This window comes from Salmo salar, chromosome ssa16, assembly GCF_905237065.1.
Source record: "Salmo salar chromosome ssa16, Ssal_v3.1, whole genome shotgun sequence".
Classification (NCBI taxonomy): Eukaryota; Metazoa; Chordata; class Actinopteri; order Salmoniformes; family Salmonidae; genus Salmo; species Salmo salar.
The window spans coordinates 30,577,336-30,605,165 of NC_059457.1; the positions used below are offsets into that span (position 1 = coordinate 30,577,336).

The 27,830-nt window shown below is 41.6% G+C and overlaps 1 protein-coding gene across 2 annotated transcripts in view; it reads left to right on the forward strand.

The window, feature by feature from the left end:
* necab2 (N-terminal EF-hand calcium binding protein 2) overlaps window positions 1-27,830 on the forward strand; it is a 130,000-nt gene that overhangs the window by 21,209 nt on the left and 80,961 nt on the right. For both annotated transcript variants that reach the window (XM_014149086.2, XM_014149085.2), the window contains exons 3-5: window positions 22,586-22,694; window positions 25,179-25,204; window positions 25,872-25,969. In XM_014149086.2, the coding sequence (XP_014004561.1) occupies window positions 22,586-22,694; window positions 25,179-25,204; window positions 25,872-25,969 (233 nt within the window). The remainder of the gene's footprint in view (window positions 1-22,585; window positions 22,695-25,178; window positions 25,205-25,871; window positions 25,970-27,830) is intronic.

The window sequence follows — 27,830 nt, forward strand, 5'->3', positions numbered from 1 at the left end:
CTGATTGTTGCAATGTTACGTAGATGGAAAAAAGCTGTCCTTCAAACAGTCTTGATATGTTCGTCAAAAGAGAGATCAGGGTCCAGAGTAACGCAGAGGTCCTTCACAGTTTTATTTGAGACGACTGTACAACCATCAAGATTAATTGTCAGGTTCAACAGAAGATAACTTTGTTTCTTAGGACCTAGAACAAGCATCTCTGTTTTGTCCGAGTTTAAAAGTAGAACATTTGCAGCCATCCACTTCCTTATGTCTGAAACACAGGCTTCCAAGGAGGGCAATTTTGGAGCTTCACCATGTTTCATCGAAATGTACAGCTGTGAGTCATCCGCATAGTAGTGAAAGTTAACATTATGTTTCTGAATGACATCACCATGAGGTAAAATATATAGTGAAAACAATAGTGGTCCTAAAACGGAACCTTGAGGAACACCGAAATTGACAGTTGCCGTGTTGCTTAGAGAACGGCAGTTGTTCTAGTTCCAGCCTACTGATAGAAATGTGCCCATAGAGTGAGTCCTCTATCCCAGCAGTAAGGGGAACTGCACAGAATGCTAACAGAGGTGACCTTGAAGTCTGCTCTATTTGCTGTTGTTTGTGCTGTGTACATGCCCTGGTTATCTCTGTTAGCAGTGGTCACTGTCCCTACATGGTGTCCTCTATACTTGCCACCTCCCTGCAGGGTAGGCTGATCAGAGTCCCTTCTGCCCCATCACAGAGCTTACTTTCCCTGGCCACAGATAGGACAGGAGTCAGGACAGAAGAGGCTGGGGAGCTGCACAGGTGAGCTGGAAGCTGATGAAGTGAACAGATAGAGCTGCTACACTCCTCCCTGTCTTGTCCTCTGTTCAGCATCATCTATTATTCAGGGGCCTCTTTGGGAGTTAGAACATCATCTGAACCAGGGCTGTCGCCAGTGTCAGGAAAGGACAGTGCGCATACACACGTACCCATGCATTTCTACCTCATCCATTTTCCTCTCCCTCTTTCTCTCTCTCTCTGTCTACCTGCCACTCTCTCGCTCACCCTGTGTCTGTCTTTCTCTCTCAAAGTTACCATAAAGTGTACTGTATAAACAAAGATATACACAAAGTGTACACACACACGCACACACTCTCTCGCTCTCCCTCACTCTCAGTGACTTTCCCTCTTGTATGTGTTTGTCATCATCCCTGTGTGAATACCTGTCAGACACCTCTCCTCCCAGCAGGATAAATTCCTGTCTCTACGCTGCCTGCTGCCTGGTGCCCTTGTCTTGTCCCTCTCTTTTTGGGTTTAATTATTGTTTGTGATGCTCCGTAGATTTCTGACTCATTTAGCTTGAGGTAATTATTGTAACTCACGGCGATAAGGAGTCAACAGTCATTTAGGGACGTTTGTTTATCCAATATTTTCTACATCTGCCTACATAGTGGTTTCAGAATTGGGCTAGGGTGAATGGTGGTTGTAATGGTGTGGTAATGGTGATTGTTGGACCTAAATGAGCAGCATTACCTCTGTGAACACTTGTAAACATGTGTTCCTCTAACAGCCAGTCCCAACCTTGCTCATTTATTAATTAACCTGCAGTCAGGCTGGGGATAGTGCTTAGGAGTGGAAAGGGCTGGAGAGAGAGGAGACTGTGGAAGAGAAGCGCAGGGTGCTCATGGTTTATTCAGCATCAACAGCCAGCATGATAGAATCTGCTCACTAACCTTGAGCCTCAGATAGACCATTCTATTCCCCCTGACCAGACCAGGGCCCGGTTTCCCAAAAGCATCTTAACCTTTCTGGGAAGGGGGTTCCGCTAGCGGAACACCTGGCCTACAGCCAGTGAAATTGCAGGGCGCCATATTCAAACAACAGAAATCTCATAATTAAAATTCCTCAAACATACAGGTATTATACACCATTTTAAAGATAAACTTCTCGTTAATCCAACCACATGTCCGATTTCAAAAAGGCTTTACGGTGAAAGCACACCATGCGATTATGTTAGGTCAGCGTCTAGCCACAAAAAAACAGCCATTTTCCAAAGAAGGAGAGGTGTCACAAAAGTCAGAAATAGCGTTAAAATGAATCACTAACCTTTGATCTTCATCTGGTGGCACTCCCAGGACTCCATGTTAGACAATAAATGTTTGTTTTGTTCGATAAAGTTAATCTTTATGTCCAAAAACCTCATTTGAAATTGGCGTGTTACGTTCAAAAATGCATTGTCTCAAACAAACATCTGGTGAAAATGCAGAGAGCCACATCAAATTACAGAAATACTCATCATAAACATTGATATAAGATACAAGTGTTACACATAGGATTAAAGATACACTTCTTGTTAACCCCTGTGCGGCCTCGGGACAGACATCCAGCGAAAAATCATATCGCCATTAGCATAACAAAATTTTATACACATTTTTTTCAATTTTTTTTTCAAATTATAGCGTTTTATAGATACTCCTCTCCTGAATCGAACCACGTTGTCCGATTTCAAAAAGGCTTTACAGCAAAAGCAAAACATTAGATTATGTTAGAGGAGTATATCGTAAAAGTAGCCACATAGCCATTTTCCGACCAACCACATGCATCACAAATAACCAAAAAACAGCTAAATGCAGCACTAACCTTTGACAATCTTCATCAGATGACACACCTAGGACATCATGTTACACAATACATGCATTCTTTTGTTCGATAAAGTTCATATTTATATATAAAAACAGCATTTTACATCGGTGCGTAACGCTGACTAACTATTTTCCCTCAAATGCATCCGATGAAACAGAGCTACAATTTACTAAATTACTATTCGAAAACATTTTTAAAATGTAATATTGTCATTCTAAGATTTATAGATGAATATCTCTTGCAAGCACCTGTAATGCCAGATTTAAAATTAACTTTACTGGGTAATCATACTTTGCGATGAAACGGGATGCGATACTCTGAAAAATAGGCTAACGTTACAGGTCAGCGCCATCTTGGAACAATCGCATATCACATCTAGTCTTGTATACTATTGTCAATAATCCCTTACCTTTGGTTGTCTTCATCAGAAAGCACTTCCAGGAATCCCAGGTCCACAACAAATGTATTTTAGTTCGAAAAAATTACTCCTTTATGTTCCAAGAGCTTGTTCTTGTTAGCGCGTCTGAAGGCTGATCAAAATGCTTCGTCGGCCACGGGACAGCCATTTCGAGAAAATGCATTTTTTTCCCATTTAGGTTCGTTCAAACATGTCAAACGTTGTATAACATAAATCTTCAGGGCGTTTTTCAACAAGAGAGCCAATAAGATTCGAGGGGGACGATTGCATTGTGTTTCAAAATGTTTCGAAAGGGGAGGGTAACCAGGGGCGTCATAATGGTGATGGCCCTCTCCGTGTGACCACGTTCCACAGCGTCTCATTCATTCAGTTTTAACAGTAGAAGGCTCAAATCACTTTGTAAAGACTGGGGACATCTAGTGGAAGCAATAGGAAGTGCTCAATGAACCATAGCTCACGGTGTGATTTAATAGGCAACGTGATGAAGTTGAGTTCGCAATTCAGAATTCCACTTCCTGTTTCCATCTGTCTCGGGGTTTTGACTGCCATATGAGTTCTGTTATACTCACAGACACCGTTCAAACCGTTTTAGAAACTTTAGGGTGTTTTCTATCCACAAGTATTAATTATATGCATATCCTAGCTTCTGAGTTTGAGTAGGAGGCCGTTTAAAATGGGCACAAATTTTTTTCTAAAATCGCTTTAGCGACCCCTATCCTAGGGGAACGCCAAGAGGTTAATCCAGCCGTTGTCCGATTTCAAAAAGGCTTTACGGTGAAAGCACACCATGCGATTATGTTAGGTCAGCGCCTAGCCACAAAAACCATACAGCCATTTTCCAACCAAGGCGAGGTGTCACAAAAGTCAGAAATAGCATTAAAATGAATCACTTACCTTTGATCTTCATCTGATGGCACTCCCAGGTCTCCATGTTAGACAATAAATGTTTGTTTTGTTCGATAAAGTTCATCTTTATGTCCAAATACCTCCTTTTTGTTCGCACGTTTAGTCCAGTAATCCAAATGTACAAAGCGCGGGCACAAAGTCTAGACGAAAAGCCAAAAAAGTTCAATTTGAGTTCGTAGAAACATGTCAAATGATGTTTCTAATCAATCCTTAGGGAGTTTTTATCATAAATATTCAATAATGTTACAACCAGACAATACTGTTTTCATTAGAAAGGAAAGGGAACGGAGCTCTCGGCCATGCGCGTGACTAAACTAAAGGCTTTCACCTGGGCCATCTGCTTAGAGTGCTCTATTCGCTCCCCTTTCACAATAGAAGCCTGAAACAACTTCTAAAGACTGTTGACATCTAGTGGAAGCCTTGGGAAGTCCAATCTGACCCCACAGACACTGAATATTCGATAGGCATTCACTTGAAAACTTCAACCTCAGAATTCCCACTTCCTGGTTGGATTTTTCTCAGGTTTTTGCCTGACATATGAGTTCTGTTATACTCACAGACATTATTTTAACAGTTTTGGAAACTTTAGAGTGGTTTCTATCCAAATCTACTAATTCTATGCATATTCTAGCTTCTGGGCCCGAGTAACAGGCAGTTTACTATGGGCACGCTTTTCATCCAAACTTCCCAATGCTGCTCCTTATCCCTAAAGAGTTTTAAGGCTAAGCTCATGGTTAGAACCTTCGTAGGAGCATCGTTAAATCTCCAAGATGTATCGCAAAACCATCGTTAACGTTGCACTTGAAAACGCACGTAATATAACGCCTGCCTCAGAACACTCGTAGAACAGCTAAGTGCGTCGTTAGATCATTTTTTTCTCTCCCTCCCACGTCACTTTATAGAAATAGGATCTCTGCTAAATATAGAATCACATGGTTTATCCGTCTCTCTGTGACCGCCGATAGCTTCAGAACAAAGTTGACTACAAATACAAAGTTACCAACGTCTTTGCAATTATACAGTACAAACAAGCGAAGTATAAAAATATGCTTCAAATAAAAATATGACTGCATTATAATGTATACATTAAGCTATAGGCTTATTTCAATCATATTGAAATACATTTCATGTTCAATTAATTGAGTTCTATTTTGCTACTTGTAGACTACTGTCTGTGTCTCAATATATTTCATGATGTGTAGCCGAATGTGTGCAATGATGTGCCAAATCGGTGTATTTTTATTGGTTAGACAATATTTGCAGCCAGAGGTGGTAATATCTCTCTAAAAGCTGATCCGTCGTCAATATTGAGAAATAATTATAATGTTAAGGTTACATTTTTAAATAGAGAAAGCTGATCTGAAAGCTGATCTGTCCTGTATACATTGTCAATGGGGAGGGAGAGCTATGCCACTGAAGTTTAGTGCTCAGCGAAACCAAGACTTCCAGCAAATGAAGGAAACAAAAATCACCTTAGCTGTGTTAGAATACCCATACTAACCTACTGTATACTACATACTTAATGAGGATATACTACATACTATTAGTTCATTTTAGTATACTGTAAACTAAAGGTATCCTTTAAGTTGAGTGTACTAGCGCTTCACCTGTGTACTGGAAGTTGATGCTGTTGCTATGCAACTTCTTGCTAGCTTGTTAGCATAACAAATTACTAGCTAGACATCTTACGACTTTATTAACAATGTCCATTGAGAATGAACAACGACTATAAAACTTAGCTAGGCCAAGAATGACGTGAATAATCAAGTCATTAAACGTTGGGTAGTTAGTTAGATAGCATATAGTTAATATACTGGCAAGTTCGATGTATTAGTAGCCAACTAACGTTAGGTAGTTAACTAACATACCGGTACATACAAGCAATTATTGTAGTTATATGCTCTGCTGTTTGTAAGGCTAGTGTAGCAAAACAAATTGTCAGCCAACATAACGTGTAACATAACTTATTTAAAAAGTCATTACTTTTTTATTACATTGCTCAACATTTTCTTAACATTTATCATAATTAGTTAAAGCAATTAATATTTACTTTTTGTACTTATATTTGTATCCGCTCTCGTTGGACTTCGGCTGCATATTTTCCGCCATTTTCTTGAAATCTGAAAATGTTGTGAAACCACGCCCATTTTCGGAAGAATTGCATTATGGGCTCAAAGCACGGAATTGGTGTCCACTGTTTGTATACTTTAGAATTTTGGCGAATGTAGTACGACATCCGGGAACATTTGGCATAGTAACTTTATCCATACTATGACCGATAAGCTTACTACATACTCAATTTACAAATAGTAAGGTTAGTGAGGTTAGTATGAGTATTCGAACACAGCTCTTGTAACATTGCAGCAGCAGAAGCCGAACAACTGTGAAACATCAAAAATCATCAGGAATCTTTTAAAGGTGTTTGAAAATGATTTTGGCACCCGCAGGTCTGTTGAAGTCTCACTACCCAATGCCAGGAGTTGCTGGCTAATTAAAACACACTTTGGGCCTCAAGCAAAGAGCTTTGGGTTTGTTCCCATTTTATATTGTTCTGTTTTTTTCCCCTTCTCTCTTTCCAGTACTCTATCCAGATTAATTAGGTTTAGATTGTTGTTCTCAGAATAAGCAACAGAGCGCTGCTGTTTTTGAATGTAGAAGTATCAAAAAACGGTAAGCAGGAATGTTTGGGTTTGTGATAAGCACAGTGTTCAGTGGGGCCTACTGGGCAAATAGAAGGGTGTGTTTCTGACTTTCCTCCAAAGCTGTCTGTCTCCCTGCAGTGTTTAATCACACACAGAGAAACCCTGAATCACAATGCCCTGAAACCATGCAGCACATCAAGAGCAACCCAAATCTGTGTTTTCAGACAGACCCAACATCCTTAAGGATGTTTGGATTTTTGACTGATGCGTTGGTGGTACCTCTCTCAGTAAATGCCTATGGGAGTGAGTCAGAGCCATCCCGGAGCTGTGCTGTGCATACATACTCTAGGGGATTTAATGGCCACTGTCCCATCAGACCACACCAGGGAAGAGGAGAGACAGTGGAGTGATTAGATGGCTGGGAGCTGCTTGGTGTGTCTGAGGGGGATTGATGCTGGAACTGGACAAGACCTTAGGTCAGCACCACTGTTTATTTGTTTTGCATTTAGTGTCTACGGACCACAGTCCCTGTTTAAATGAGAGGGAAAAATCATCATACAACCTTTTAGTTTTAATCAGTACCTCTTCTCTTATACGAGGCCATAGATCCAGGTTCTCCCTATCTAGACTCTATTGCAGCCTTGCCATGCAGACTGCTTATCTCTGTGTTATAGCTACTGTATATACAGTATAACATACATTATTACCCAATGATACATCCTACTACATTCTGAAAATGTGTTAGGCTTTGATTGGAGTGAAGAGAGACTAAAAGAGTCTGATATTTTCATGAAATGTCTTTGATTTTATGTATTTTGGATCAAAGGCTCAAAGTTAAGATGCCCTTTTGAAGATTTTTTCTCTACCTGAACCTTCTTAAGGTGCTGAAAAGCTTAGCACTGAGAAGAAGGCTTTGCCATCCATTCCCCTGTGAGCTGTAACATCCATACTCTGAGCATTCATGATATGATTCAACATTGGCTAGTATGGAGTCAAATCCGATTCAAAAGTTGAATGTGCGCGAGATTGTGCGCACCAGCAAGATGAAACATCATTGCACAAGTCGAGAGAGAAGAAATGTGGTTGAGGGAATCAGAGGACGGTCCTACGAGTGCACAGGCCAGTTGAGAGTGCAAATTAAATGTATACATATACATTAGAACTGTAAGCAAAGAAACGTGATTCAAATTTATAAAAAATACACTTGAACACATTAAATTGCCAACCAGCGATAGTCCCAAATTGCTCTCTCTCTCAAGTCTTGGCACCTTTTGGGTTTGGATTTCTGGCAGATGGGGGGCAGGCTTAAAAGCGGGTGTGTGTCTAGAAACCTTAGATCGATGACTTTCACTGGCGTGAAGGACAAACTAACAAATTCCTGCCCCTGGCCAGTCCAGTGTTGTGATTGGCTATTACGCTGCCTGAAACCCGTCGTGTGATTGGTTGAGCCTTCTGTTTTTTGGCTCTCAAATAGATGCACTGCAGAGCTGTCTGTTAAGCTATCTGAGCAGTAAACACCGAATGGCTTGGGAAACACAGCAGCTTGATAGCCAAATTATTTGGGAAATAAATTTAAATAGGTGTACTATACCTTGATTTGAGTGGAATCTACTTGCTAAAGTTAGCTAGCTAATTACTTGTTAACCAGAAACGTTCGTCTGTCAACCGAAAAGCAGACAGTCAGCTCTAGCAAACACCATAAAACGAGTCCACTAATTTAAGGCAGGAACCAATATTTAAGGTATTAAGCCCAAGGACACACACACGAACAGCACATGGGGATTTTTAATTATATGAAGACACAAAGGGGATAATCTGCTGCTACAGTTCATACAGTAAATAAACAGTCCCAAATAATAGAATGTAAACTGACATATGATAAACCTGCTAAACTCAGGTTAACATGTCAGAATCAGCTTTATTCGCCAAATACATTTGCATGTACAGGAAGTTGACTCTGTGAAATGGTGTTAGCAAAATAAACAGAATATACTGACAAAATGTATAGACACAGAATTTCCACAGATCCACATACACTATGAACACTAAGCTAAAAACTATAGACTACACTATGAAAACTATAAGCTACATTTTAAATTATGCAAGAGATGTGCAAAGAATAATGTGCAGTTCTGTGATGATAGTGCAGGGTGCATGGTCTGTGGATGAATAGTGCAGAGTGCAAAGTCCATGGATGACAGGACCATCGTGGAACAGGTGGCCGGACGGTGAGGGCCACGGTGCAGGGGAAGAAACTGTTCAGGTGGCGGGAGGTTTTGGTCTTTGGAAGAGGGGGTGGAAGGAGTTGGCGATGATCTTTCCTGCATGCTTCCTTGCCCTGGAGATGTGCAGGAGATTTATGGAGGGCAGGTGGCAGCCAATGACCCTCACAGAAGCCCAGACAATCCGTTGCGGTGATCGAGGAGGTGAGGATGGAATGTGTACTGAATCAGTACACACAGTATTTAAAAGGAGGACTGAGGACAAAACAAAGCCATGCATTCACCAAACATGGTGCTGATGAAAACCGATTTGTTTTATAGTAATTATCTGATTGGGAACTACCATTGTCTATCACCCTCAAAATCAACTCTGGACCTCCAAAGCCAGTTCCACTCCTTTTTTTCATTGTTACCCTCTAATCAGGGACTGATTTTAGACCTGGGACACCAGGTGGGTGCAATTAATTATCAAGTAGAGCAGAAAAACAGCAGGCTCCGGACCTCGTAGGGTAAGAGTTGAATACCCCTGGTCTGTCAATTACAGAATCTCAAATTATTTCAATCTGGCATATTCGCCTCCCCCCCCGTTATCTGATAAAAAAATATATGTACAGTTTGGAAACCCCTACCCATTGCAGGGTTTTTGTTTATTTTTACTATTTTCTACATTGTAGAATAATAGTGAAGACATCAAAACTATGGAATAACACATAAGGAATCATGTAGTAACCAAAAAAGTGTTAAACAAATCAAAATATATTTTAGATTTTAGATTCTTCAAAGTAGCCACCCTTTGCCTTGATGACAGCTTTGCACACTCTTGGCATTCTCTCAACCAGCGTCATGAGGAGTGCTTTTCCAACAGTCTTGAAGGAGTTCCCACATGTGTTGAGCACTTGTTGGCTGCTTTTCCTTCACTCTGCGGTCCAACTCAACTGGGTTGAGGTCGGGTATTTGTGGAGGCCAGGTCATCTGATGCAGCACTCCATCACTCCATCACTCCTTGGTCAAATAGCCCTTACACAGCCTGGAGGTGTGTTTTGGGTCACTGTTCTGTTGAAAAACAAATGATAGCTCCACTAAGCGCAAACCAGATGGGATGTCGTATCGCTGCAGAATGCTGTGGTAGCCATGCTGGTTAAGTGTGCCTTGAATTTTAAATAAATTACTGACAGTTTCACCATAAAGCACCCCATCACACCTCCTCCTCCATGCTTCACAGTGGGAACCACCCATGTGAAAATCATCCGTTCACCTACTCTGCGTCTCACAAAGACATGGCGGTTGGAACCAAACCATGATACCAAAGGACAGATTACCACCGGTCTAATGTCTATTGCTCGTGTTTCTTGGCCCAAGCAAGTGTCTTCTACTTATTGGTGTCCTGTAGTAATGCTTTCTTGGCAGCAATACGACCATGAAGGCCTGATTCACGCAATCTCCTCTGAACAGTTGACGTTGAGATGTGTCTGTTACTTGAACTCTGTGAAGCATTTATTTGGGCTACAATTTCCTAGGCTGGTAACTACATTGAACTACAATGAACTTATCCTCTGCAGCAGAGGTAACTCTGGGTCTTCCATTCCTGTGGCGGTCCTCATGAGAGCCAAATTCATCATAGCGCTTGATGGTTTTTGCGACTGCACTTGAAGACATTTTCAAAGTTCTTGACATTTTCCGTATTGACTGACCTTCATGGCTTAAAGTAATGAGGGACTGTCGTTTCTCTTTGCTTATTTGAGCTGTTCTTACCATAATATGGACTTGGTCTTTTACCAAATAGGGCCATCTTCTGTATACCACCCCTACCTTGTCACAACACAACTGATTGGCTCAAATGCATTAAGAAGGAAAGGAATTCCACAAATTAACTTTTAACAAGGCACACCTGTTAATTGAAATGCATTCCAGGTGACTACCTCATGAAGCTGGTTGAGAGAATGCCAAGAGTGTGCAAAGCTGTCATCAAGGCAAAGGGTGGCTACTTTGAAGAATCTCAAATATCAAATATATTTTGATTTGTTTAACATTTTTTTGCTTACTTCATGATACCACATGTGTTATTTCATAGTTTTGATATCTTCACTATTATTCTACAATGTAGAAAATAGTAAAAAATATATAAAAAATTAGTTGGTGTCCAAACTTTTAAAGACATTAAGGATGTTCTCTCAAGTGTGCTGTTTAGTAGGTAGCACATTTAGGCCTGCCTCTTTAAATGTTTGCTGTTGTGGCTTTCAGTAAGGTTCATGGAATTTGCTACTCAACCATCATAGCTAATGCTATTTTCTCTCTCTAACCCATGTGTCTTATGCCTCTTTCTCTCAGCTGTACCGTCTGTGAAGTTCTCCTACTGTAGCAAGCTTGGTTGCCAGCTGTAGCAAGAGAGTTGTATACATGTGGCAGTGTACAGTATAGCCCTATAAGTATGCACAAGTATAGTAGTATGTGTCCACTGAGACAAGTGACTGAGATTCTCAGAGCAATTTATCTCAAATGCATTGATGTGAATATAACCTTTTATAGTAGCTTGAGGACATTTTCCTATCTCAGTAAAAGGCCTGTGTCTCACCAGTGATCTCAGAATGTCTTCCTCTGCGTCCTGCAGGGTGGATATATAGTATTTACGTAGCCTAACACCACTATCATATGCCATCCTACTGGCAGTACTGTCACTGGCAGCCTGGGGGAGGGAGTGGGCAGAGACCGCCCTATCCGAAACTCCTCTCCAGCGATCGCTCACAGCAAGGATCACGATTCTCCATTTAATTATGTGCTTATTTAACTGGAAGAGAGTGAGGACTGCCAGCAGGGGAGACGTTATGAAATAACGAGATTCAGCAAAACTGTTGTTGAAGCCATTTGGTTGTTGCTGCGGGGGGACTGTGCTGAACACAGGTTCATGCAGCATACAGTCTGAGATATACTGTATACTGTAGATAAAATACCTGTGCAGTACACACAGTGAATGCACACTGTCAATGCATAAGAACATGCATACCAGCAAAATAAGTGCTTGCCTGTAGTATTATTATTTTATTTTACTTTCATACTCAAATTAAGCAATAGATCCCAGTTGTCCATCCAATTTCCTGTCAGGTGTAGGAGTGAATCATAAATGGGACCTTTCTGCTCAAAGCCTCTTAGAAACAGACAGATAGTCTCTCTGACCTTTTTACTAACCAGAACAAACAAACCACTCAATACGACAGGACTACAGCACTGCACTGTGTGTCCTGGCATAGATTACATTATATATGCCATTTAGCAGACGCTTTTATCCAAAGCGACTTACAGTCAGTGGTGGAAACAGTACTAAATTGTCATACTTGAGTAAAAGTAAAGATACCTTAATAGAAAATGACTCAAGTAAAAGTGAAAGTCAGCCAGTAAAATACTACTTGAGTAAAAGTATTTCGTTTTAAAAATACCTAAGTATCAAAAGTAAATGGAATTGCTAAAATGTGCTTAAGTATCAAAATGTAAAAGTATAAATCATTTCAAATTCCTTATTAGGCAAACCAGACAGCACAATTTTCTTGTTTTTTTTAAATTGATGGATAGCCAGGGGCACACTCCAACACTCAGACATAATTTACAAATGAAGCATGTGTGTTTAGTGAGTCCACCAGATCAGATGCAGTAGGGATGACCAGAGATGGTCTCTTGATAAGTGTGTGAATTGGACAATTGTCCTGTCAAAATGTAATGAGTACTTTTGGGTGTCAGGGAAAAAAGTACATAATTGTATTCAGGAATGAAGTAAAACTAAACGTTGCCAGAAAATATAAATAGTAAAGTACAGATACCTCCAAAAAATTACTTAAGTAAAAATACTTTAAAGTACTACTTAAGTACTTTACACCACTGCTTACAGTCATGCATGCACCCAAATCGACCAAGGGTGTCAGGTAGCAGGATGGAAGAGTAGAGGCGACAGGGTGGCTGAGTTAGACTGAAGGTGGTGGTTAGAATCAGCCTTGGTCGATTTGGGTGCATGCATTTTCATCATCATCAGCTCTTTCTCTCTATGCTTCACATTTATTTTAGAGCACAGGGGTTGGTGGCAGCCAATGAAGTGCTAACATGAGATGATGACATTAAGGAAGATTTGAAATATAAATAATATGATTGACATGGCTGGTAAGTGGCCAGAGTGTTGAGATTATCTATGTTTGTTCTCTGGCGAGGTATGTAAACCATCCTGAGGGTAATCTATCTGTGTGTTTCTGTTAATGACTGCCCTTTCTGTGCTCTCACTAATGAGCTGCGGTCATGATGGTGTCAATCACATGACATGGGGCATGGCTGGATGTGATGTGCTTCTCTGCGCCAGGGCTCAGCAGGGTAATTAACCAGGCTGCCTTGCTGTGTGTTTGTTTGTGTGTGTGTGTCTCAGAACTCTGTGTGATATCACAAAAGTGTGTGTGTGTGTGTGTGTGTGTGTGTGTGTGTGTGTGTGTGTGTGTGTCTCTCTCAGAATTCTGTGTGATGTTAAAAAATGAAACCTCCCCGAAGGTAGCCTTTGAGAATGGTAAAAAATGTCATAGGTTGAGCCTTGGAGGAAAAACAGCCCTCCAACCTCTTCCTCTGTCTCTCTTTTTCTCCCATGACCACTGTTGTTCAGGAGCAACTTTTATCACTGAAGGAGACTTTTGTCCCTCCAAATGATGCCCCCCAGCATATGGAGACCTTGACCTAACAAACGATAATTGCCTTGACATCTACAGGCGACAGGAATACAGCAGTGGCAGCCTGTAGTCAAGTTGAAAGAACTCATTGCAGCAGCTGTACCCTTTCTCTAGTCCAGGGTTTCATAAACTATGGGTCGGGACCCAAAGTGGGCCCTGGGTCACGGGTTATGAGACTATATCTATAATCACACACAATTTCTTCTTAATTTGGGGGAGGACGGTGAATTTCTCATTTGGGTCTCGAGCTGAAAAAGTGTCAGAACACCTGCTCTAGACAATGACTTTGAGGGAACTCCCCGTTATATTCCAAGTGCATCTAGTGGTCAAGTAGGGTGTATAGTTTCAGCCAACAAAATGGGTGAGGGAGGCACGGGGAGGGTTGTCAATAGCATTGGCACAGAATTGGCAATTATGGTGGTGGAAGGGGGTAAACATACTTTATGTCTGTAGCACTTTATCCACAGACCAATTTCAGTGCCAATTTTGTACTGTATATGGTGTGTTGCCTCGGCTGCTTTCTCAGACTTATTTTTCTCTCTGACTATGAAGAGTTTAGAATTTAAACTGGCACAGTACAGTGCATGTTGCAACAGTGATAACAAGAAAGTAGTCTGACCCTGGTTGTTGTTCTGACTTAGAATATGTGGACAACTACAAATACCTAGGTGTCTGGTTAGACCGTAAACTCTCCTTCCAGACTCACATCAAACATCTCCAATCCAAAGTTAAATCTAGAATTGGCTTCCTATTTCGCAACAAAGCATCTTTCACTCATGCTGCCAAACATACCCTCGTAAAACTGACCATCCTACCGATCCTCGACTTCGACGATGTCATTTACAAAATAGCCTCCAATACCCTACTCAATAAATTGGATGCAGTCTATCCCAGTGCCATCCATTTTGTCACCAAAGCCCCATATACTACCCACCACTGCGACCTGTACAGCTCTCGCTGGCTGGCCCTCACTTCATACTCGTCGCCAAACCCACTGGCTCCAGGTCATCTGCAAGACCTTGCTAGGTAAAGTTCCCCCTTATCTCAGCTCGCTGGTCACCATAGCAGGACCCACCTGTAGCACGCGCTCCAGCAGGTATATCTCACTGGTCACCCCCAAAGCCAATTCCTCCTTCGGCCGCCTCTCCTTCCATTTCTCTGCTGCCAATGACTGGAACGAACTACACAAATCTCTAATACTTGAAACACTTATCTCCCTCACTAGCTTTAAGCACCAGCTGTCAGAGCAGCTCACAGATCACTGCACCTGTACATAGCCCATCTATAAATTAGCCCAAACAACTACCTCTTCCACTACTGTATTTATTTATTTATTTATTTATTTTGCTCCTTTGCACCCCATTATTTCTATTTCTACTTTGCACTTACACTGCAAATCTACCATTCCAGTGTTTTACTTGCTATATTGTATTTACTTCGCCACCATGGCATTTTTTGCCTTTACCTCCCTTATCTCACCTCATTTGCTCACTTTGTATATAGACTTATTTTTCTACTATATTATTGACTGTATGTTTGTTTTACTCCATGTGTAACTCTGTGTTGTTGTATGTGTCAAACTGCTTGCTTTATCTTGGCCAGGTCGCAATTGTAAATGAGAACTTGTTTTCAACTTTCCTACCTGGTTAAATAAAGGTGAAATAAAATAAATAAAAAATAAATATTGAGGATTGCAGTAAGAGCACTGTGTGAGGTCTGAGGGTGAAGTGACAGCTTGTAGAAGAGCTTTGAAACTTTTCAATTGACTTTATTAGAATGTCCACTCCCCACCAACCTCCCAGTGCCCAGTTGCCCCTAGTTACAGCACTCTGGAATCCTTCTTCTCCCATGAGGCCATTCAGCTCGCTGTTACCATGGCGTCACATTCATCCCTCTAAAATTGCATACTGTATCTCCAGATGGCTGAATGCTTTAATGAAATGAAAATCCAATCCAAGGTCAGATCCTGGCCTGATCTCATGTGTATTATATCTCCATAGAGGTTTGTATCTGCTGATTGAGTAGCACATCCTACGTTGTTTTATTCAGAATGTTCATTAACCGTGTAACGATCCTTCCCTTTGCCCTTACCTCATGGAAAACCTGCCATTGAACAGTAGCCTGGTTTAATTAAATCGTTCCTTCCAGGGATTTTTCTTCATGTCTGTTGGTTTCAAAGTGCATGTCCAGTCCAATGTATTCAAATGCTTTCACTACTTCACAGACTAAGGATTTTCACCACACAGCATGAACCAAAAAATAATTGAAAATGTTTCATCCTCTGAGGAAATAAAAGTGTCTTATTAGATTAGTGCTCCTCTGAGTGAGTGGGAGTAGAATGTTGGATGTTATTATTGTCTACAGTCCAGTGTATTGATGGGCTATTCAAATTCTCTCCATTTACACCCCCTCCTCCTCCTTTCTTCTTTTATTTCTCTCTTTTACCCCCTCCTTGGTCTGTAAGGTTCCAACTTCCAAGTGACATTTCTGGTACAATATTAGATACCTCCATATTGCCAATTATAAAGGCCATTTAGAGACTTAATTTAACCTGCGGAGGAAAAAAAACTTCTGGTTGTGAAATACGTTTTTTTAACAGCAAACGACCATAATGCAGCAACACTACCACCATACGACCTCCTTTGTGCCCTCAACATTCTATATTATATTATTAACCATATAACATAATTACTCAACATACAGTGCATTCGGAAAGTTTTCAGACCCCTTGACTTTTTCCACATTTTGAGACATTACAGCCTTATTCTAAAATGGATAAACTTTTAAAAAATCCTCATCATTCTACACACAATACCCCATAATGACAAAACACAAACATGTATACATTTTTTTGCTCATTAATAAAAACTTCAAAACAGAAATACTGTATTTACATAAGTATTTAGACCTTTTGCTATGAGACTCGAAATTGAGCTCAGGTGCATCCTGTTTCCATTGATCATCCTTGAGATTGATTGATTGGAGTCCACCTGTGGTAAATTCAATTGATTAGACATGATTTGGAAAGGCACACACCTGTCTATATAAGGTCCCACAGTTGTCAGTGTATGTCAGAACAAAAACCAAGCCATGAGGTCGAAGGAATTGTCCGTAGAGCTCCGAGACAGGATTGTGTTGAGGCACAGAGCTGGGAAAGGTTACCAAAACATTTCTGCAGCATTTAAGGTCCCCAAGATCACAGTGGCTTCCATCATTATTAAATGGAAGAAGTTTGGAACCACCAAGACTCTTCCTAGAGCTGGACGCCCGGACAAACTGAGCAATTGGGGGAGAAGGGCCTTGGTCAGGGAGGTGACCAAGAACGCGATGGTCACTCTGACAGAGCTCCAGAAGGACAACCATCTCTGCAGCACTGCACCAATCAGGCCTGTATGGTAGAGTGGAGCCAGACTGAAGCCATTCCTCAGTAAAAGGCACATGACAGCCCGCTTGGAGTCTTCCAAAAGGCACCTAAAAGTCTCTCATACCATGAGAAACAAGATTCTCTGGTCTGATGAAACCAAGATTGAACTCTTTGGCCTGAATGCCAAGCGTCATGTCTGGAGGAAAACATTTTAAAAACCTGTTTTTACTTTGTCATTATGGGGCATTGTGTGTAGATTGATGAGTGAAAAAAAAACGATTTAATCAATTTTAGAATAAGGCTGTAACGTAACAATATGTGGAGAAAGTGAAGGGGTCTGAATACTTTCCGAATGCACTGTAAAGCCACATTATTGACCATGAGACATTATAACTGACCATAATGACCATGAGACATCATTCGTGAAAATGAAATCTCCCCTGACCATGGAATGGTGTTAGGAACAATCAGAGCCCTTCTCCCATCGCTGCATGAATCTTAATCAACTTGACACATTGCTATTTTTGACTATAAAACATAATTACCGTAATTTCCGGACTATTAAGCGCACCTGAATATAAGCCGCACCCACTGAATTTAAAAAATATATATATTTTGAACATAACTAACTAACATACATAACTAACATAACATGTCTATAAGCCGCAGGTGCCTACCGGTACATTGAAACAAATGAACTTTACACAGGCTTTAACAAAACACGGCTTGTAACAAAAATAAATAGGCTTTAACAAAACACGGCTTGTAACAAAAAATAAGAAATTAGCAGTAAGCTTTAGTTGTCTTTTTGCACTGAGTCAATTCCTCACGCTGCTGTTTCCAACGTCTTATCATCGACTCATTAAGACCAAGCTCCCGTGCAGCAGCTCTATTTCCTTTTCCAACAGCCAGATCAATCGCCTTCAACTTGAAAGCTGCATCATATGCATTTCTCCGTGTCTTTGCCATGATGAGGGAGACAAAATGACTACCGTAATCACAATGATGGAAAGTTTGAGAGCGCTCGATTTAATCTAAACAGTAAACAAAAAAGTTGTTTGACCTTAACCCGTTCGGCAATTTCATTGGTCTAATGAAAGCTTCATGCCGCCAAAAAACCGAGCACGTCACAGAATGTGTTTTTTTGGAGAAAAAACATTTGAAAGCGGGAAAAATCCATATATTAGCCGCGTCATTGTTTAAGCCGCGAGGTTCAAAGCCTGGGAAAAAAGTTGCGGCTTATAGTCCGGAATTTACGGTACTTAAAACAGCATTATGGATATTTGCATGCACGTACACACGTACGCTGCGTGTGTGCACACATGCACAATTTGTACTGGGCAGGGACTATTGTTGATCTACTTGATTGATGATGATTACATGAAAGTCAGTGCCATTTCAATCAGCTCTTCACCGCTGAATAAGAGGAAATGGTGATCATTTATTAACGCTTCTTCACCCATCATATCTCCATAAAAAGTCTTAATGTACTGGATTATTATCTTTGATCATGCTAAATTTCCCATTGGTAGTCTGAGCACAGTGTCCTTTGTTATGATTTTGGGGGTGACTGATTTTGTATGTTACGATAAGATTGGTTTGACTTCTTAGTAAGTATATTAGGATCCGATTGGTTGGGAGTGCTGTGTGTGCTCGGCTTCTATTGGCAGGTTGCCTATGCTGTGGGCTACTGTTCAGAGGTGTTCAGTTTAATCCGTTCACCACAGCCTCATCCAGGCCACTCTGAGACCATGTAGCAGGAGTAGTGTAGATTACATCTGAATAATATTGGGTTATTGTTAATGAATTGATCCTGTCAGTGATGCTGCAGATCATAATGATGCAGGGTAGGGATGGGATGCAGTAATGAGGGTTGCGCTCCCTCCCCTGTTCCCATCATGACAGATGGTAGCCACTCAGAGGAGACATGGGACTTATACTATAGATAACTCAATCTCTGTCTCTACCAAGCTCTGTACTGTAGGAGTCTGCAGTATCACCGCTTCATAAAACCACTAATGATACAGTATGTTGATGTATGCTTCACACCTACGCTAAATTATTTTATGTGGTAACATCTGTTGGTGAGCATCTGTCCTGTGAGGAGTTTGTTGTGTTTCTTTATCGTGGCAGACAGGGCAGGTTTGGCTGTGCTGATTTGATGGACGGCAATAAGGAAAGCTGACAGCCTTGTGAGAGCCACTTGTGTTCCTCATATATCAGCCAAAACCGGTCTCTGGGACCGGCCCTGGCTCTGTGTGGGGCCGATCCTCGTTGTGCGTGCACACACGCTATCATTTTCAGACTCTCTCTGTATGTATTTATTAAGATCCCCATTGTAGCAGCTACTCGTTCTGGGCTCTAAACACGAATGAGACAATTATCACAACGAAACAACGGCCTCCATCGTAACAATACATTATACAATACATTGTTACATTATAACTCTATTACAAATGTACAATATTACAATGTGTGGGTGTGTAGAGTCCATGTGTTAGTGTGTGTGTGAGTCCGCGTTGTTTTAAGATGTAAGTTACTTAATGTGGAAGAGTTCCATGTAGTCGTGGCTCTATGTAGTACTGTGCATTTCCCAGAGTCTGTTCTGGACTGTGAAGAGACCCCTGGTGTCAGCTCTTGTGGGGTAAGTTATGGGTGTCTGAGCTGTGTGATAGTCGTTTGAACAGACAGCTCGCTGCTTTCAACATGTCAACACCTCACACAAAGACAAGTAGTGATGCAGTCAATCTCTTCTCTTCTTTGAGCCAGGAGAGATTGGCATGAGTGTTATTGATATTAGCCTTCGGTGTACATTTTAAGGGCCAGCTGTGCTGCACTGTTCTAACTGTAATTTGCCGATGTCCTGCTTTGTGGCACTTCACCATATAACTGGGCAGTAGTCCAGGTGTGATAAAACCTGTAGGACTTGTTTTGTTGATTGTGATGTCAAGAAAGCAGAGTAGCACTTTATCATGGACAGACCTCTCCCCATCCCCATCTTAGCTACCATTGATTAATCTGTCACACACACACACACACACACACACACACACACACACACACACACACACACACACACACACACACACACACACACACACACACACACACACACACACACACACACACACACACACACACACACACACACCTTCACTTTCAGACACTCCCAACCACAACTTTTTCTCTAATGAAATGTCCTGTCAGTCCATCAGGGAAGATATTCCTGTGTGGGGTAATCTAATGTCCTGTCAGTCCATCAGGGAAGATATTCCTGTGTGTGGTAATCTAATGTCCTGTCAGTCCATCAGGGAAGATATTCCTGTGTGGGGTAATCTAATGTCCTGTCAGTCCATCAGGGATATTCCTGTGTGTGGTAATCTAATGTCCTGTCAGTCCATCAGGGATATTCCTGTGTGTGGTAATCTTGCTTGGCAGGGGGTTATTCTCCTGTTCTGAATTGATGGATCACACAGACCATCTCAGGCAGGAGATACAAGCTGTAAAAAGGTCCTTTATTAGTCTAGGACAAAAAAAGGAATTGTAAAGAGAGAAAAGATGGGTCACTGGAAATGGGTCTCTACACCCTTTTCCTGGATTGGGTCATTAGAAATGAGGAAGATGGAGAATAGAGGAAAAGGGGAGAGATGCACACGGAGTCTGGTTGCCACGACAACCTGGAAGCCCAGCACCCCAACAAATTATGATAAAGGATAGAAATGAAATACAGAGTCTATGTCTGTTCTTATTCTTAGAAGAGTGCAGGATGTGAGAGCCCTGCTGGAAGTAAAAGTGCTAATTGCATCCCTTTTATCTGTAGCACCGAGGTCTGCATAGTGTCATCTGTATTGCCGTCTGCCCACTCAGACACATTAGCTGAACCATTCCCATCTGTCTGATGTACCCCTGTCTGTCCTCACTTCCTCCCCTCACTTCCTCCCCACACGCACATCACATTTTATTACAAAATAACACCACTGGCTATGAGGTCTTTTCATTGCTTTGAATCTAATCTGGGCTCTATCGGAAAAACGTGACCATCTGAGCAGAGCTTTTCAGGCAGCTTGGGGTTTATACTGTGTCTTTATCAGATCCTGATGCTTGCATACTGTATGAGTTATAGTCCACCTATCAGCCCGGAACACAGAGAATGTTCTTCCCTTTCCCTTTGGTGAACAGAGATAACACTGGAACCAGAGATCTGCCCACATCAGAACCTGATGTCCAGCCCATATCCCACTGTACCCACTGAGCTGCAGTAGTGGCCATATCCTCCAGGCCATATCCTCCAGCACACTCTAATTTGGAGAAGATAGGGCTGGGCTGGCGTGCTTATTCATGCGCATGGTATTCCTTAGTGGGAGTACTGCGGTAAAAGTGGGTCAGTGTTTAATTAACTGCTGGTGCAGTTGTGCTGTTCTGAGACTCTACTGCCTCATATGGAAACAGGGTAAGACAGGGGGACACAGAAGAGAGGTGGAGATGAGCCTGTGTTTAGTAGAAAGATGTTTCTCCTCTGTATCCATCCTCACCCTCTGTTCCAGCAGTTCACTCAGCTCTTAAGTGCCTATGCCTGTCTCTCAGGCGCAAATAAAAAATAAATGACAGTGACCGTGGAGAGAGGAGAGAGAGGGGGACAGAAAGAGCAACGATGAAGGTAGAGAGAAGAGAAAGAACAGGGGAGGGATATCAATAGGATAGAGAGGAGGGCAGAAATAGACAGATGATGAGAGAGAGATGGAGGGAGAAAGAGAGAGGGGAACGTGCTGCTGCAGCCAAGAATGAGGGCCAGTTTTAATTCAAAGGACCACATTGAAAAGCTTTTCCCTTCAAATGTCCCAATAGTTCTGTTAGGTGGCAATAACGAAAACCACTCTCTTTATTTTGGCTTGCACGGTAGTCATTTTCATACACTGGAGTTTAGAGCCTACAATGGCTCCAATAGCCAAAAGTCCAGTTGAACAGCTTCAAGGGCAAACACAGTGGTTTCTCATTCACGTGGTGCACCAGGCCACAGCATGGCTCCACAGACTCCTGTAGTCCTAATAATGCTGACTGGAGTCCTCCTGGATGGGGCTGGGCCTGGAGTCTGGTTCCTGGGGCTGGGCCCGAGGGCTAAGTTTGAGGGCTAGGACCTGGCCTGGTTCTGGGGTCTTAGTCTGGTTCTAGTTCTGATCTTGGGTGTAGGGCCTCTCACTGGGTCCAGAGTGGCTCAGTGGGAGCCTGATGGATCAGGAGCCAGCCCTTGTAGCAGTACTGTACATCATTCTGGAATCAATAATTACTGATCCGCAGAGAGCTGACCGGTCTGTAACAAAAGCTCTGCAAGTGGTGGCCTCTCAAATGATTTTCACTTTGTTGATCTTACAGCTTGCAAATGCCCAGAGCATTGTGTAAATTCTTTACCATAATCTATAATGGTTCAGCATTGATGGAAGACTGCAGGGTGATTGTGATAGATCACGATGCGGAGGAGGAAGATGACGATGATGATGATTATCGTTATTATGGCGATGATGATTATGGCTATTATGACATTGTTGGTAATGATTCCGGTGATAATGACGATAATGATATCATGATAAAGACCATGTTCATTGATCACTGTGTGTATACATATTATCACAATGAGCCCAGTGGTAATGACGGTGATCATGGTGTGTAGCTGCATGGTTTATATCCGCTGTTAACCTGATGGATGTCTCCACCTTTCCTCTTCTCCTCCTCTCCTCCTGCAGATGATGGAAAGCTGTCTCTGGACGAGTTCCAGGCATTCTTCTCTGACGGAACGCTGAATGAGGAGGAGCTGGAGAATCTGTTTCACTCCATTGACTCAGACAACACAAGGTGAGAGCATCATCACACTGCTGAAGCAGAGGTATTGACCTGACCATTTGGGTCTGGAGCGAAGGGAGGAGATAGCATTGAGATATATGAAACGATCACAAGTCATCCTCTAGTTTCGGTCTACTTTTGTCCATAGCTGAGACATGCCAGGACCTTTATGTCCCTCTTTTCATGCTAGGAGCCTATTCACTAACATAAGGGCTGATGAGGATGTGCATGTGTGCATGTGCGTGTGTGTTTGTGTCTGCATATGTGAGCAAATGGACCTATCCGACAGGGCTGTGTATATATTATATATGCAGTACTGTTTAGTAGGCCAGCCCAGCCTGTGTGGATTTTGCCACATTTCTCCCCCGCTCAGTGTCAGGCTGCCTCAGGAGGGTATGCTGCTCCACTGTGTGCATTGTCTTTAATCACATTTCAGATTGAATTATGTAAAAGGGAGGAGACGAGTGCAGCTGCTGAGCTCAAGTCCCTGTTTGCCAGGTCTAGCGCTTCCCTCTCATTAAATGATGAACCAGTACAGCCAGCCGTGAACAATGCCTTAGCAAGGAGCAGAAGGGAGGAGGGGAGGGAACAGAGAGGAGAGGAGGTGAGAGGGAAAAAGGAATAGGACAGGGATGACAGTAGTAGGGTGGAATGGGGTGGATGAGGGTCACTCTTAGAAAAAAAGGTGCTATCTAGAACCTAAAAGGGTTCTTTGGCTGACCCCATAGGAGAACCCTTTGAAGATCCCTAGAGTATCTCAGACAGTATGCACTATGTTTTTACATGATCTATCTCAAATAGTATGTGTTATCTATCTATATTATCTTCAATATGTAGATCATAATCTGCTTTCTAGTTGTGATCAGGACTGTTCTAATAAAGTGTGTTACATTTAGGGGGAAATGTCACTGGTCTGAGATGGTGTGTGTGTATGTGTTTGCTTGCAAAGTATACAATTGATCTGCACTCATAAATGTCATATCCACCTTTTCAAGATCTTTTGATATGATTTGGTGTGACCTTTAGCTGACAGGCCTTTGTTGATGACACCTCTTAATTCAAAATTGAAAAAGAGAATGATGAAGAGAAAGATGAAACACCAGGGAAGAGAGAGAGGATGATGAAAGAATTGCAGAGTAAGGACCGTCCTCCAGTTCCGGTGTTACCTGTGGTCTCATCCTCTTATCTCCACCCTCTCTTCCTTTTTCTCTTTCACCTTCTTTCACTGTCCTTCCGGCTGGCATTTTACAGTACTCCTGACTGTCCATGTCATCAGCCTTGTTATTTTCAGACACTAAATGCGTTCTCTCTTTAGAATATTGATTGAAAAAAAGATTGTTCCGCTCAATTTCTCTTTAATCATGAATAAATGCTTTTTATGTCATATATATTTAGAATTTACCCGAAGGTTTTCTTTCCCTTCGTTACTCAGAAGTATAACCAGTTACTGTTGGGAGATTGTTTAAAACGTTAAATTACAATGTAAGCATTTGATATTGTTGGATTCTGGGTAAAGTTTGAACATTGCTATACTAGAGAGATGATAGATCAGAAGTATGGTTTCTGAGGGATGATAGATGATAGAGACTGGTTTTTACATCAGAAGTGAATGTTATCTGTAGGAGTCAGATGGTTTTGGAATGTGTAGGAGAGACGGGTGGAGATCTTAGAAACGAACAATGTCACTGAGGGAGAGAGGGTAATGTATAACGTTTACATTATGTCAGGATATGTTACTGTTAGCCATCAGGGATCCTCTGGGAGGAGAAGAGACACAGTCTGGTATCAATAACCATGACAGCCTTGAGTTGGGGATGAGTGAGCACTTTGGGGTAGAGGTCAGAAAGATGAAATGAGAAAGAACCGATATAACTAAGGTTCTGTCTAGCAACAGAGATGCATTGGCTGTTCAGTTGTGGAGGAGGAGACTCAGCCTAGGAGAAAGGGTTAAATATCAGTGCTTGTGTGAAATGTGATGTCTGAATACAGCTGTGTCAACCCTTTGGGAATAATTAAACTTGGTTAAGCTTCTCTAGTGTCCGTGAGTTATTTACTCTGGAAAAATAAGAACCTAACAATATTTAATGCCAATCTGATTTATCGACTGCCCAGACCACAGCAAGCAAAGATGAACTGTTCTCCTTATTCCTGCTCCTCATCAATCTGGTTCCTACACTGCGCCTTTGTAGAGATTTTTTATCAGTGATTTATAGCAGCATCTTCTATGCCAAAGAATAATAAGATACAAAATGAATAAAGATTTAGTAACCTGAAGCTGAATTCATGAGAACAGATACGCTTCTGATTTAGGTTAGGGTTTTGTCAAATTATTGTGGACCTGCTGCTCCCCCCTGATGGAGCAATATAGATATACATGGTTATAGATCATGTTGTGTTGCATGCCAGCCTTGCCTGTTTCTTACCGCATTCTCCCACTGCCTCTTCCCTCTCTCTCTCTCTCCCTATGCTGCTCCTAACTAACCTGTGGTGTGTTAGTAATGTTGACACTAAGGAACTCTGTGGTAAGTATTAACAGATTAATCTGTGTGTGTATTTGTGAGCTTTACTTGTGTTTGTGTGTGTCTTTGGATGTATTGGATGTATTGTATAGGCCATGTATAGTTTTCTGGCTTCACAATAATCCCAAACTTCCCAGTAGAATATCTGATTTTGTAGTATTCAAATGAAGAATTGATTAATCACGTAGCTAGTCGGTAGTCCCCTAAGTGTGTGTGCGCCTGTATGCATGTGTATTTGTGTGTACTAGAGCCCGACCTATATGTTTTTTGGGGTCCAACATGATTCCGATTTTTGGGGGGACACAACTTACCGATAAATCTGCTGATATACTATTTTAGATCGGGGAAATTAAAAAGTGTAATTTTTCCACACTGAATTCTCATAAATTCTCATCCAAAACAGCAATTGTCCAATAACTATGCTTCAAATGTTGATTTCAAACATTGTGATAATAATGACACATCATGAGAACTGCAGCAAGTGTTCAGATAAGATTGAGATTCCATTTTTTTCATCCTATTTGTTGAATACCGGTTATTGTGGAATTACCATCTGATACTGATATAGCAGTAAAAGGCCAATGTCAGCTGATAATATCGGTAAACCGATATATCGGTCGGGCTCTAGTGTGTACACCTCTTACCTCTGTCCTTTCACCTTTCCTTCCAGACTACTTTGTCAAACACATGGGTGACTATGAGGGTGTACTGGCCTCCCTGGAGACTCTCAACCTGTCCATCCTCAGAGCCATGGACTTCACCAAGAAGGTGAGTGTCAACCCAGTACGCTATGCTATTAGATGTGTGTAGGCATGTCTGTCTTGCCTGTTTGTCCTGTCTGTACTACTATTAATTTGCATGAGTTTTCAATGTGGTTTACATTGCAAGATGGGGACTCATCTCATCCAACACCAGAAAACATTGCTTTGGAGCTGAGTCTACTTATGCTGAGGATTTTCATTCTTATAGACATTTCCTAGCAATAGGGGGCTGAAAGCTACTCTTTCCACCAGTCATCTAATGTATAGCCCATGTGCTGCAGAGAGGACTGGGAGTTACAGTAGATGTGTGTGGTAAGCTAATGTGTTAGTGTGGCAGCAGCTCAGATAGGGGCTATTTATAGCCTGTCGTTTCAGAGCTTCACTTCCATATTCTGTTTGTGCCTGGCTTCTAATTAGCATTGTGTCTGGGTTCAACCTAATGATTCTACTCTGTAGCTCTGAGCTCCAGGGCATCCAGCGACGCAAAGCCAACAGCTAGTTACCTCTCCTCATTATAATGAATAACTGCTGTTTTATGTATCAGCTTTCACCACTGCCCTCCTTGTAATTAATGGAACCAAGCTACAGGGCCGGTCCGCCCATTAGGCAGGGTTAGGCAACCGCCTAGTGTGGCAGATTGACGAGGGCAGCAAATTCCAAGCTAAACTGACCAAGACAACACCTTACATAATTCTTCCCAAAAAACAATGACAATCTCTCTCACCCAGTGGCATATGGGCTATTTAGGGGAGTGTTGATACCACCCCGTGACAAGCAGTGCCCTCTTTGTTAAAGGCAGGGGCGCAAAATATTTAGCATGTCCATGCCCGGCGCGTCTCTCCAGGGTGCTGTTGGAGAGACACACCGCTGCAGCGTTCCATCATTGTTTCATCAAAAAATGATCGAACATAAATCACGTATCCTATAGCCTATGGTAGAATGGGTATGTGGCGTTTTCTGTAGCCTGTCATGAGACACATGTTACATCATGCACGTTTCTCAGATCAAATAGCCTAACCTGGCACTCAATGAAATACAAACTTGTGCTTCAATGTGGAAATGACATATCAGCAATATATGCTGTATCAAACAATATATCCTATATCAAACAATATATCCTAAAACAGGACAGGTCCAAGTAAAATGGAGAATATGGAATGACAAATGAAGCTACTCACAACTGTTGTCCAGGAGTTTCACCCTCTGGGCTAAATTGTCATGATAATCAGTGATTTTAAGTTTGTATTCATAATTTATGACAAGCTGCATAATAGCGAAAAAGAAAATACTTCTGCATTTCCCGCTGTGTAAACACATGGATTCTCTTTGCAAATACAGTGCCTTAAGAAAGTATTCATACCCCTTATTGTGTATTCATACCCACTTTGTTGTGTTTCAGCCTGAATTCAATATTGATTACATTCGTTTTGTCTCACCCCATAATGAGAAAGTGAAAACATGTTTTTGACATTTTGTCAAATTGATTGAAAATGAAATACAGAAATATCTCTTTTACATATCTATTCACACCTCTGAGTCAATACATGTTAGAATGGCCTTTGGCAGCAATTATAGCTGTGAGTATTTCTGGGTAAGCCTCTAAGAGCTTTGCACAACTGGATTGTTCAATATTTGCACATTATTTTTTTAATTCTTCAAGCTGTGTCAAGTTAGTTGTAACTAGCCCACTCAGGAACTTTCAATGTCGTCTTGGTAAGCAACTCCAGTGAACGTACAAAACATTAAGAACACCTGCTCTTTCCATGACATAGACTGTCCAGGTGAATCCAGGTGAATGCTATGATCCATTATTGATGTCACTTGTTAAATCCACTTCAATCAGTGTAAATTAAGGATTTTTAAGCATT